The 12309-nt window shown below is 64.1% G+C and overlaps 2 protein-coding genes across 2 annotated transcripts; one reads left to right on the plus strand and one right to left on the minus strand.

Moving 5' to 3' along the window:
- Positions 1–1187: 1187 nt before the first annotated feature.
- On the plus strand, positions 1188–3058 carry TMEM54 (transmembrane protein 54). The gene is made up of 5 exons (XM_051638291.1): positions 1188–1761; positions 2116–2175; positions 2298–2486; positions 2564–2698; positions 2966–3058. Exons 1-5 carry the CDS (start codon positions 1336–1338, stop codon positions 3056–3058), a joined length of 903 nt encoding a protein of 300 aa, XP_051494251.1. The 5' UTR covers positions 1188–1335.
- A 658-nt stretch (positions 3059–3716) lies between these two features.
- Positions 3717–6799, minus strand: HPCA (hippocalcin). Its single transcript, XM_051637701.1, has 4 exons — positions 6761–6799; positions 4969–5430; positions 4228–4333; positions 3717–3900 (listed from the first exon to the last, which is right to left on the minus strand). Exons 2-4 carry the CDS (start codon positions 5344–5346, stop codon positions 3803–3805), a joined length of 582 nt encoding a protein of 193 aa, XP_051493661.1. The 5' UTR covers positions 5347–5430; positions 6761–6799; the 3' UTR covers positions 3717–3802.
- Positions 6800–12309: the final 5510 nt, after the last annotated feature.

Raw genomic sequence — 12309 nt, forward strand, 5'->3', positions numbered from 1 at the left:
CCCCCTCCCTGGACAGCAGGGTTGGGGGAGAGGTTAAAAGAGGGGACTAATCCTGTGCTGAGCCAAACTCCAAGCACTGCTGGGTGCAAGGGATCTGAGGAAGCTGAGGGCTGGGCTGGTAGCTCATGTGGGACACTAGGGAAAAGTGTCTTTGAGCCTTGGGTGGGACCAGGTCCTTTCCCAGTCCAGCCCCCAGAGCCAGGGCCATGTTGCTGTCCCTGTCACTAAATGGTGGGTGCCTCATGTCTGCAAGTTTCTCTGCAGAGATCTCCTGGCAAGGATCTCCCAGGAGCATGGGAGGGCTCCCCAAAACACCCTGTGTTCCTCTCCCCACAGCCACCTTGTCAAGGTATTGTAACTTCCCCAGAAGCTTTGTGAGGACGATTGCCACCAAACTGGCTCCTCTGAGTCACCCCCTGGGAAGTCAGCACCAGCCCTGACCCCTCTGCTCTTCCCTCTCTCTGCAGGTTGGTCCTCGGTACGTGACAGTGCTGGTCTCTGCTCCGTGGCCCAGCAGCATCCCACCTGGAGGGGCTGCCCCTTCCCAGCTCCTCAGCCCGTGGCTTTGGACCCACCTGGCTGGATCCCAGCCTGCTGCCCTCGCTGAGTGTGGATGGACCTGAGGTGGGGGTGGCAGGGATGGATGGGAAGTGGATGAGGTGGCATGTCACAGCACAACATGTCACAGCACAACATGTCACAGCACGAGCCGATGGAGCAGAGGGGTGGGGACAGGGCTGTGCTTCCCCTTGGTGGAGCAGGGGAAGGTGGAGTTAAGCTTTTGTTGGTCCTGGGGAGCTGGTCTGACAGGAACTGGAGCCACACTGGGGTGCAGCAGGTGAGCAGCTCCAGGGACCTGAGCCTGCCCAGGACCCCAATGAATCCAGCTGCCAACCTGGGGGCTGCAGGCAGGAGTGGCCCTGGGGACATCGAGGGGCTCTGATGGCCTGATCCTGGCCCTGTGGAGATGTGTCAAGTGGGTGAGTCTGGGTCTGGGGTGGGGATGGTGACAGGAGGGTGCCCAGCCCTGCCTGTGGCTCCAGCTCTGTCCTGCTGCAGGGGAAACTGAGGCAGGGAGGGGAGTCAAGGGGCTCGGGACAGGGTCAGGGAAAGAGCTGAGTGGTGTGGGAGGATGAGTGGGTCTGGGGTGTGTTCTGGGGGGGGGAACAGCCTGGTGGCTGCTGCTGCTGCTGCTCCTCAAAGCACCGGGTGCCAAAACCCAGTCCTGAAGCAGTCGTGGGTGGGTGCTGCTCTCCCCAAGAGCTGCTGTTTGTGGGTGCTGCTCTCCCTAGAGCTTTCTCCTGGTTCCAGGGAGCCCCAGCCCTTCCCAGGCCCATGGGGGAAGCCTGTCCTCATGGCTGCTGGCCCCACACCACCACCCTGGTCCCAGGAGAGCAGGTTGGAGCAGTGGTTTGCATACCTGGGCTGTCAGTGACTGCCACCACATCATCTGTCTCATCCCCCACCAGCATATGGGGCACATCCTCTGGGGCTGTCCCCAAACACCCTGTGGCCTTGCTGGCCACCCCCACTCTGTGCCACCTCCTTGTCCTCCTCTCCCTCCCAGGCCACCTTGATCCCAGCAGCCACCAAAGGGTCCTGATGAAAACGGGCCTCATCCTCCTCATCATCGGGCACCTCAACTTCATCGCTGGTGGCCTCGTCCACGGCATCGTCCTCCGCTTTGTGGTCGACCCCCAGGACCCCATCTCCCTGCTGTACGGTGTCACCAACGTCACCTCGGCCATCGCTGCTCTGCTGGTGCCACGGGGGGGCAGGAGGAGGAGGGATGGGTGTGGTGTGGACACGGGGTGGGATGCAGGGGGAGGAGGGATGGGTGTGGTGTGGACACGGGGTGGGATGCAGGGGGAGGTGGGATGGACATTGCTCTACCTCCTCGGCTCTAAATAAGACTTTCCAGCCCAAAACCTGGAGAGTTAAGTTCACAGGGACTTGTTCCTGGGTGGAGGCTGGGGAAGGTGAAGCACAGGCCCCTCCAGCCATGCCAGACTGGCCAGAAGAGCCTCCTGGGAAAGGGTCAGCAGGGAGAGGGGACCTGTGTCCCCGGGGTGGGTGGGTGCTCTGTGCCTCTGACCTCCCCGTGCTTCCCCACAGACCATCTCCTGCGGACTCGCTGCCCTCCTGCTGTCCCGCTGCCCGGCCCCTGCCGCCCTCGTAAGCCCCCAGCCCCACCGCCCCCCACGCTGTGCCCACCCCCCGCTGCCGTGTCCTCTGCGGCTCGGGGACCTTCCCAGAGCCCGGCCCGGCCGCGCTGCCTCTTCTCTCTCCCCCCGCAGCCCTGGGGGGTGCTGGCCCTGAGCGCCGCCAGCTGCGGCTCCTGCCTGTGCTGCCTGCTGGGGCTGGCTGTGGCCATCGGGCTGACGCTGGGCGACCAAGGCCGGGCCCTGCTGGCCCCCTGCACCCCCACCAAGGTCGCCCTTGCCCCCGTGTCCCACCAGTGCCCCTTCGATCCCACCCGCGTCTACGTGAGTCCCCAGGGAGCTGCGGGTGCGCCGGGGACGGGGCGGGCGCGCCGGGGACCTGACGCCTCGTGTCCCTGCAGAGCTCCACCTTGTGCCTCTGGGTCACCTCCCTCCTGCTCGACTCCCTGGGGATCGTCTTCGGGATCCGCTGCCTCCTGCTCATCCTGCGCCTGCTCCGCCTCGGCCGCTGCTGCCGCGGGACGCACCGGAGGAAGGTGATCCCTGGTCCTTGGGCTCTGCACCAGCCTGCTCCTGTGCAGGGCTGGGATGGACCCCTCTGGGCGGGGATGGACCCCTCTGGGCTGGGATGGACCCCTCTGGGCTGGGATGGACCCCTCTGGGCTGGGATGGACCTGTCTGGGCTGGGATGGACCCATCTGATCTGGGTTGGACCTTTCTGGGCTCCGGGGCTCCTGGCCAAGGGCAGGACTTGCTGAACTGAAGATCTGAGTCCCCATCTCAGCCATCTCTCTGCCTTGCAGGTCTCCTTGCAGGTGGTCCCTGTGGAGACCCCCAGCTCTGGGCAGTGCCTGGGCTTGCTGAGGCTGGACAGTGTGGAAACTGCCCGGCTCTGAGCAGGGACCCAAGGGATGTCCCCAGCCCTGCCCTGTCCCAGCCACACGAGGGAACCCAGCTGTCCCCCAGCCCACTTATTGCAGGAACACATCCCCTGGATGCCACCAGCCAAGACACACGAGCCCATCCCTGTGGCCTCGGATCACCTAGAGCTGCAGCAATGGGAGTGACCCAGCTGGATCTGGACCCTGTAGGGAGGAACCTTTTCCTGGGTCCCAACAGGTCCTTTCCCACCTCTGATTGCACTGACAGACTTTATTCTGTGGGTATTAAAAGGCCAGGAGCTCATCCCCTCCCCGTGGCCCCTGCCCGTGGGGCTGTGGGGAAGGGGCTGGGCTGGCCCCACCGTGTGTGCATGCGGGGGGTGCTGGGGGGGGCCCCGAGCCACCAGCTCTTTGTCCCCTGGGCTGTGTCCCCACGCCCACCAGAGACACAGCAGTAGCTTTGCCCACCAGGCTGGGTTGTCCCCCTGCTCCGAGCCCCAGGGGGGCAGACCCTCCCTCCATCCTTCCCCCAGTGGAGCTGGGGTGGGAGCCCCCGGCAGTGGGGACCATCCCCCCCAGCTCCAGCTCTCTCCCAGCTCGGGGTGGTGGGGACACGGCTGTGGGGACCATGAGGGCCGGGCAGGGGACAGTGGCAGTGACTGGCTGAAGGGTTGGGGGGGGGGGGGGAACGGCGTGGTGCCATGAGGGGCCTTGGGGGGCTGTGGGGGATCCGTGGGGGCTGTGGGGGATCCGTGGGGCTCAGAGCTGCGCGGTGCCGCTGGGGTCACACTGCAGCAGGCGCACGATGGATGGGTCACTCTTGGCACCTATGATGAACTCCTCCAGCGAGAGCTTGCCTGGGGGTGACAGGACACACAGCTCAGCCCAGAGACCACCACCCCTTCCTGGGTGCACACACCCACCATGGACCCCCACCCACCTGGGACGAGCACTCTTGGGGGTGTGGGATGGATGCAGGGTGGGATGTGGGATGGATGGGGGGTGGTGGGCAGGAGGCAGGATGCAGGGTGGGATGCAGGATGGATGTGGGGTGGGGGGCACACTGAGCCCCTCGGGCTGCCCCAGCAGACATGAGCCATTTAATCAGCGTGCGTGCGGCTCCTCTAAGAACCCCGGATTTAGCCCGGAGACCTTTCCCTTAATCCCCTCCATCTCTCATTTACCATCATTATTAGTATCCATCTGTCGGAAGATTTTTTCTGTTCTTTTCTCCGGAGTCGACTCATCTTCAGGCATGTTCATCACGGAGGAGACCATTTTGTAGATGGCCTGGGAGAGGGAGACAGGGGATGAGGGTGGGTGCCTGACAGTGCCCACCCAAAATGGGGACATAGAGCTCTGGGCCTGGCTGCCCTGGGCAGGGAGCTGGTGTTTCACACCCTCCCCACACCCATGGGGCTGGGGTGGGGACAAGCAAGAGCCCCATGGAAACAACCTGGCTGCAGGAGGCAGATGGGACCTGCTGCAGGGAGCAGATGTCCACTGAGTTGCCACCACAGTGACCTCAAGGGTCACCTACCGATGCTACTGGGCCGGGGTCTGGGCAAGGAGAGCAACTCCTTGGGCTGCTGGCACCTTGTCTCTCTGCCCCGGGGTGCATGGGGATGGCTGCTTGCCCCTAGTCCCACCCTGGGAGGATGGTGAGTAGGGCCAGTGGGAAGAGCCCTGGGATGAGGTGACAGAGTCCCCAGGGAAGGATCAGGGAATGCCCTGGGGCAGCTGATCCCTGCAGCCATGGCTCCCTGCAGACAGCAACAGGCTTTGTCCCCAGCACAGCCAAGCCCCACCCTGGGGGTACCACAGGGTGCATGTCCCCAACCTGCCTGCATCCCAGGAGGTGACAGCCACCATCCTGCCCAGGTGACAGGCGGGAGGAGCCGCGGCGGGGCGCGGGAACCCGGTACCTGCACGATCTCCAGCATCTCCTCCCGGCTGATGTAGCCGTTGCCATCCAGGTCGTACATGCTGAAGGCCCACATCAGCTTCTGCTCCAGCTTCCCACGGGAGGTGACGCTCAGGGCGATGATGAACTCCCTGAAGTCGATGGTCCCGTCGCCGTTGGTGTCGAAGGTGCGGAAGACGTGCTCGGCGAACTTGGAGGCGTCTCCGTAGGGGAAGAAGTTGGCGTAGATCTTCTTGAACTCCTCCACGTTGAGGATGCCAGAGGGACAGTCCTTCAGGAAGCCCTTGTACCAGCCCTGCAGCTCCAGGTCGGAGAATTCAGTGTTTTCCCGCAGGTCCTGGAGCATCTCAGGGCGCAGTTTGCTGTTCTGCTTCCCCATGGCTCTGGGGGGCTCCGGCCGTCCCGCGGGACGAGGGCTGCGGTGGGACAGGGCCCTGGCCCGGCTTGGGGGGGTCCCTGTGGGCTACAGGAGGGGAGAGGGACAGGGCAGAGCTCCCTGGCAGCCCCCAGACACCCGGGCAGACGTCACTGCGGCCCCTTCCATCCCCACTGGCCTCTCTGAGCCAGCCCCAGGGACCACCCCCCTCGCCAGACCCTCCTATTTGCGTAATAAGCACTTATAGCTCATTTGCATAATTTATGGGCGATATATAGGCTGGCATCAGGAGGGCAGAGCAGCCCAGGGGAGGAGAAGGGGCTGGACTGGGTCCCCACAGGGTGCTGGTGGGGGCTGTGGGTCCAGCCCAGCTCTGGGGCTGGCGGGATCTGGGTCAGCTCCCTTGGAGGGAGGGTTATTTTCAGCTCCTCTGCTGCCTCCGTTAATATTTGATGCCTCCGGCTGGCACTGGAGCCCCGGGGAGGGTTGGGGGGCTGCAGGGCTCTGCCCGGGGCCCCCTCCCCACTTCAGGGTGCCCACAGCCCTGGGGGACCAGGCACACCCCATCCCACCGGGGTGTCCCCTGGGAGCACAGAAGGGCCAGGAGGTCAGGGTGGGCATCCAGCATCTGGTCACACACCCCAGGTCCTCACACCAGCGGCCCTGGGGGGGACCCTGACCCGCTGTCCCCGCCCCAAGGCTGTGTTGTCACCCCTGTGGGGAGGAGAGGATGGGTCTGGGGGGGCTTCATGGCTGCATGAGGGGCTTCAGTGCACCCGCTGTCTTACCCAAAGTAGGGAGGGGGCTCCGCACCCCAGAAGCCCCTCTTTTCTTTGGGATCACAAGAAAAACAGGAGTCTCCAGGAGGGGAAGCCCAGCAGAGTTGGACCCCCCAGTTATGTGAGGCTGGGACCGCCCCCCCCCCCGCAGTGTTTCTTCATCCCCTCTCCGGCAACCCAGGGGAGGTTCTGTGTGTTCCTCCCCAGTCAGGGGTCCCATCCAGACCCCCTCGGGGTGACTCGACCCCCAGCCCCACTGCCCGGGGGGGCTGTGCCCCCCTCCCCACTACCCGGGGGCAGCTCCCGCTGTTGGGAGGGGAGCCCGCAGGGCAGGGGTGGGAGGCTCAGCGCCCCGGGAGGGGTTTACAATGACGCCCGAGAAAGGTCCCCCTGGGGGGGGGGGGGCTGGATGACAGGACACCCCTGGAAAGATGTGGCGCGGCGGGAGGGGGGCACAGGGCACCCCCTGCCCAGATGCTGCGGGGCGGGGGGGGCTCTGCAGCCGCCGGCGGGGAGGGACGTGCCCGGGGGGCTGGCTCCTTGCCGGTGCCCCGCTCCACCCTGTCTCCCAGTGCCCCCCGATCTGTCTGTGTGTCCCCCCCCCCATACAAATCCCCCCCATCCTCACCCCCTCCTACCTGCCCGGGGACGAGCAGCCTCCGCCGTGCGCCAGCGCAGCCCGGTCCTGCCCGCCGGTCCTGCCCGCCGCAGCGCCGGGCTGCGAGGAGGGAGGGGGGGCCGGCACCGGGGGGCACGGGCTCCGGGGTGGGCACCGGTAACAGCCCCCCCGGAACTCCGCCCCATTGCCCCGGGACGCTGCCCCACGCAACCTCCCGGCGAAGGGGAGCGCGGTGCAGCCCCTGGGACCCCCGCAGCTCAGGGCTGGGGCGGGGATGGGGGGACAGATTGTACTGGTAAGGGCTGGGGCGGCTCTGGGAGCACTGGGAGGTCTTGGGGTACTGGGAGCGCTGGGGGAACTGGGAGCATTGCTGCTCTGGCACACCAAACCCTGCAGACCCAGGCAGATTCCCCCCCCTCCCGGTGCCCCTGGCTGGGTGTCTCCACCACCTGTGCCACCCCTGCCACCCCCCCTGCCGGTCCCCATCCTGTCCCCTCGGAAAGAGCCGCCGCCCCCAGACACAGGCCGGGTGGTCCCTGCAGGGACAGAACGAGCCCAGGGCCACGGGGATCCCCCCCATGTCCACCTCGGGCTCCCCCAGCTGCAGGCACAGGCTTCACCATCAGCTTCCTGGCCCAAGAAGGTGCCGAGACAGGTGTTTTGGCACTGGAAGGGGACATTTAGGGTTGAGTATCCCCAGCAAGCAGCTGGAGACCGATGCCGTGCAGCATCCCAGCATCCCTGGTCATTCCACGGGCTGGAGCAAAGCAGGTTTTGGCAGCTGCTCTGAGCACTGGGAAAAGAGTCCAGTGGAGCCAGATGCTCGCTGGAAACAGGTGCCATTCCCAGCAGGTTTTCCTGCCTTCCTGCACCAGCTCCATCCACTTGCAAAGCCTGGGATTGTTTGGGAAGCAGATGGCAGGGTCAGATGGGAGGCAGAGGAGCTCTCCTCCAAATTACACAAATAAACATCCATAAAGTGATTAAATCCTCAGCCCTATCCCTGCTCTGGGGGGAACAGGGAAGGGGCTGGGGTGGCTGCTGTGGAATGGGGAGCTGGAGGGGTGGGATTGTTTGAGAGATCCAGAAAGGGGCTAATTCACCCCAAAATCTGCTGGGTACTGAGTTCAGTGAGGCTGAGGGGCTGCAGGTGCTCGTCAAGGGAGACCTGGCACCTTCACACTGCAGGATCCATGGCCAGGGGCTCCACGGGGCTGGGAACCCTCTACAAGGTCAGGGGACCTTTTGGGAATGGGATTGGGCTGGAAACAAAGGGAACGGGTGATGAGAGCTGCTCTGATGGTGTCTCATCCCATCCCATGTAGGAAAAGTGTTTGGAGAAGGATGGGGACTGGTAGTGGGGTACAGGATGGGGACTGGAGCTGGAACTGTGAGCAGAAAGGTGACAAAAAGGGGGAGATTTGTGCCCTTGGGGCTGAAGGCACCCTGGGGGCTGGAGCTGTGCCCCCCACACCATGGTCCTGGAATCAATGCTGGGAGGAAAGGTCAGGGCCCCTCGATGGTGGGGGTCCCATTTCCCCGTTAATAATCTTCATGTCTATTTTAATCCCCCCCCTGCACGAGTGACAGAGGCCGCAAGTGACGCAGGCTGATTTGAAAGCATCTCCCCTTTCTGACTCAAACCCAGCCCTAAACCCACCTAATCCCCCACGCTGGAATGGAGAGAGGGAGAGAGGATAATACAGGGCACGAGGGGCACGGGCAGGGCTGCGCTCTGCCAGCAACACCACCTGATTTACAGGGTCCCTGGGATGGGGACAAATGTCCCCCAGCACATCCCTTCTGGCTTCTCATCCCCTCCATCCCAAAACCGTGTGTTTTCTGAGCTCGCAGCCCCTTCCATCACCCCTTGTTGGGGCCACACCAGCTCCTGCTCCCACCACTCATTTTGGGGGCTCAGTTGTGTCACAGGGGGAGCAGGACTGTCCCCTGGGGGTACCAGAGCCCCAAAACAGGCAGGGAAGGGAGCAGGGCTGGCTCAGGGCTGGCTCCAAGGGGCTCCAGCCTGGCTAGGAGGATGCTGAAATGATGACGTCTTCCCCACTGGTGGTGGGGAGAGATGTGGGGTGTCAGCTGGGAGATTCCCCCTCTTCTTCTTCCTCCTCCTTCTTCTCCTCCTCGCAGGGATTTCTGCTGGAATTTCCTGCGTTGCCATAGCAGCCGGGAAGCCCCCTGAGGCTTCACTGCAGCAGGGTGGGATGGGGCTGCAGGTGGGACCCTGTGCCCCAGGCGTGTCCCTGTGCTCCTGAGCACACAGGGCAGCCACGTCATCGGGGCCCAGAGCTCTGCACACACCCACGTGCAGTGTTGGTGTCAGCTCAGGGTGCTTGAGGTGCCCAGGACTTGGCACACCCTGATGGGACCTGCAGGGGCTTTGGTGATTTGAGGTTCCCCACATGCCTAGTGGGACCATCCTCACACATGGAGGAGCCCAGGCAGGGTTGGGGTGACTCTGGGTGCCCCAAGACTGTGTCCTAAGGTGGGGGGGGAAGGTCAGTGCTCCATAGCCAACCACGTTCCATCCCTGACCATTCCTGCAGCCTGGCAGGATAGTGGGATGAGCTGGGAAGGGAGAGGGCAAAGCAGGAGGGGCTCAGCCCCTGGTTGTGTCAGCAAGACCCCAAGCAGGGTCTCCCTGGTGACCTGCAGGGCTGTGCAGGACCTGGGGACAGGGACAAGCTCTGGGGACTGTCCCCACGTCCTGCACAGCCCTGCAGAACCACGGTGATGGGAAGTGGAGCTGCAGAGGGGGCACAGGGCAGGGGCTGCAGGAATATCGGAGGATTAAGAGCAAATGCCCAGATAATGAGGATCTTGGGGAAAAAGCCCATTTGTATAATTTAAATCTCTAATAAGCTTCCTGGAATGCAAAGCCCTTTGTGATGCCCGGTCTCATCTGGATCATCGGAGCCGCTCACTCACTAAACCTTGATGCAGGGATGTTTCATAACGGGGTGGCTCCATCCCATGTCCCCATGTCCCCGTGTCCCCAAGTCCCTGTGATGGCCACGCTGCCACCCTGAAACAGGCACAGCTTGTCTCACCCAGGCAGCCAAGGTCGGGGCTCCTGAGGACATGAATCCTGGTCCCCATAGGGCACATGTGTGTTGGCACCTTGACACGTGTGTCCAGCAGAGCTGTGACTTGGAGCTGTGCTTGTGTTTTGGGGCAGTTTAAGCACAAGCAGATCCCCAGCTGTATAAATGGCCTTGGGGAGTGGCCGCAGCAGAATTCAGGGGAGGAAGAGGTGCTGTGGACATCTTGGTGCCCAGTTCTCCATGCTTCCTTCCCTGGAACCACCTGCAGAATCCTGAAGGGTTTTCCCACCCCTGAGACAGATTCTCAGCATGTCTGGAGGGTCACAGGGCTCCCCGAGCCGTGCTGGAGATGGTCCATGGCCGGGACCTGCCCCATCTCATCCTGCCCGGGGGCTGCTGGAGGTGGCCAGGACTGGCTGGGGGCTGCAGCTCGTCCCCTCCGTGTCCCACCATGGTGCTGGAGGGCTGTGGAGATGACACCGCCATCCAGGAGATGTCGCAGCCCCACCGAGGTGGGCACAGGTGAGACCGGGGGGAGGGGTGTCAGGTGTGGGGGTGAAGGGGAGGGTCCCTCCTTGCGTTCCCCGAGGGCTGGAGGGGTTAAACGCTGCCGCGACTGTCACCAGTAATACCGGTGTCACCACCACGTGCCAGCCCTGGGCTCCCTCTCGTGGCATCTCGCCCCTTCTCATGGGGTGACCGAGGAGCCACGGGCACCTAGGGGAGCAGCAGCAGCTTCAGGGAGCCTGGGCGGGGGGCTCCGAGCCAGGGGGTCTGGGGCCGGAGGGGGGGGCAGGAATCCGAGTCCGGGGGGTTCCGAATGGGGGCGTCCACATTCCCGCCCCCCCACCCCCTCCCCAAGCCACCCCCTCTGGTCCCAGCCCCCTGTGGCAGGACCCCGCAGGAAGCATCTGAACGTGGGGCCGGGGTGGGGGTCCCCTCCCCGGGGGGCCCAGAGGGATGAAGGGGGTCCCTGATGCCCAGCGAGGGTGTCGGCAGGTGGCAGCAGTGGCCTTCGCGTCGGGCTGAGGGTGACACCGGCACTGCCACCTGCCCCCCCCCAACCCCGACAGGTCCCCCGGGGCTGGGCCAGGGTCTCCTGAGGAGCAGCAGCACAAGGTCCCCCCGGTTCCGCCGACATTTCTCTGTCCCACCACCATCCCCAGGGTTGGGACGGTCACTTTCTGGGGACACCTGGAGCACCTCCCCACAGCACACCCGTTTCCCTCATGGGGCTGCACGGGAGGCAGCCCGGGACAAAAAGTGCCCCTCGGAATGGCCTGGACCCCGAGGGCTGCTCCGGGGACACTTTTCCGTGTCTCCGCTGTGGTTTTGCTGCTCAGCCCCTGCGGGAGCCCAGCCCGGCAGATCCAGGGTGAGGTGGGATGGGACAGGCACGCACACGAGGGGGACGGCTGGTGGCCTCCCAGGTCTGCGTCTGGTGATGTGAGAGGGAAGAGGAGCGACTGAAGAGCCTAATTGCGTAATTAGAGCTGTGACTTAATTGGCACAGCCGGGACGCGCGCTGGGTGTTGTGTGACTGGAATAACGATGTGCCGGGAGGGGGAGGAGGCTCCGCGCCACACTGGGGTGACAACGGGAGCCCAGAGGGGACCAGGACATCCCAAAACACCTTGCCCGGTGAGGGGAAAGGAGAGGGGAGAGGGGAGGGACACGTGCACCTGGGGACAGCCAAGACCTGAGCCCTCAGTGGGGCGGCAGTGTCCTGGGGAACATGCCAAGGATGGCAGATGTCACCGGGCTGGAAAAGAACAAATGTTTCCCCTTTATTTGGAAAGGGCGAAAGGAAAAATGAGGGAATTACGGTGTTAACCGTGCTCAGCCTCTGGAAAAATACCAGAACGCATCAAAAACCCTCTTGTGGGAGCTTGGGAGGTAGCAGGGTGATGGGGACCAGTGTCTGCCAGGAGCAACCAGGACAAACCACCCTGTGCTGTGGCCCTGGCTCAGCTCACTGGGGACACAGGACCCGTCCAGCCCAGGTGGCACCTTCCTGGGGCTGCCTGGAGGGCCTGGCTGCAGGGACGTCTGGGGTTTTGTGCCAATCCCTCCATCTCCTGGCTGCCACGGGATCTGGGGCTCCTGGTGTGGCTGCAGATGTGGGGGCACATCCTGCTGCCAGCTGGGCTTGGTGTTTCTGCTGGCGGCTGGAGCCGGTTCGGCTGCATCTACCTGGGAGCAGAGGGCTCCTTGTCCCGCTGCGGATGTGCAGCCCATGGAGGGGGTGCTGGGAGGAGCCCGGCAAGCAGGGGAGTCTCCTGCCCGGCCTCGTGCTCCGGCGAGGGAAGGCCCAGGGAAAGCGGGAACCCAGCCCTGCACGGCTCTGCTCCAGCCCCGGCTCCATCAGCCGAGCTCACCCACCCAGGCTGGATTTAGAACGGGCACTGACCTGCTCCAGCTGAGCCCACAGCTCCCACTCCTGCACCTCCACTGCTGCCCTGATGCAATTTTAATCTGCTGCCAGGAGGGAGATGGAAGGAGGAACGGG

Source organism: Apus apus, chromosome 21 (genome assembly GCF_020740795.1).
Source record: "Apus apus isolate bApuApu2 chromosome 21, bApuApu2.pri.cur, whole genome shotgun sequence".
Taxonomy (NCBI): domain Eukaryota; kingdom Metazoa; phylum Chordata; class Aves; order Apodiformes; family Apodidae; genus Apus; species Apus apus.

What these genes read in the sequence shown, in the direction of transcription:
- TMEM54 (XM_051638291.1), top strand. Translation starts at nt 1,336, where the DNA reads ATGGGGGAAGCCTGTCCTCATGGCTGCTGGCCCCACACCACCACCCTG. An exon ending in CGGCCATCGCTGCTCTGCTG is followed by an intron (nt 1,762 to 2,115) that starts GTGCCACGGGGG and finishes GCTTCCCCACAG; the next exon opens with ACCATCTCCTGCGGACTCGC. An exon ending in TCGATCCCACCCGCGTCTAC is followed by an intron (nt 2,487 to 2,563) that starts GTGAGTCCCCAG and finishes GTGTCCCTGCAG; the next exon opens with AGCTCCACCTTGTGCCTCTG.
- HPCA (XM_051637701.1), bottom strand. Translation starts at nt 5,346, where the DNA reads ATGGGGAAGCAGAACAGCAAACTGCGCCCTGAGATGCTCCAGGACCTG. An exon ending in AGATGCTGGAGATCGTGCAG is followed by an intron (nt 4,334 to 4,968) that starts GTACCGGGTTCC and finishes TCCCTCTCCCAG; the next exon opens with GCCATCTACAAAATGGTCTC. An exon ending in GATGGATACTAATAATGATG is followed by an intron (nt 3,901 to 4,227) that starts GTAAATGAGAGA and finishes TGTCACCCCCAG; the next exon opens with GCAAGCTCTCGCTGGAGGAG.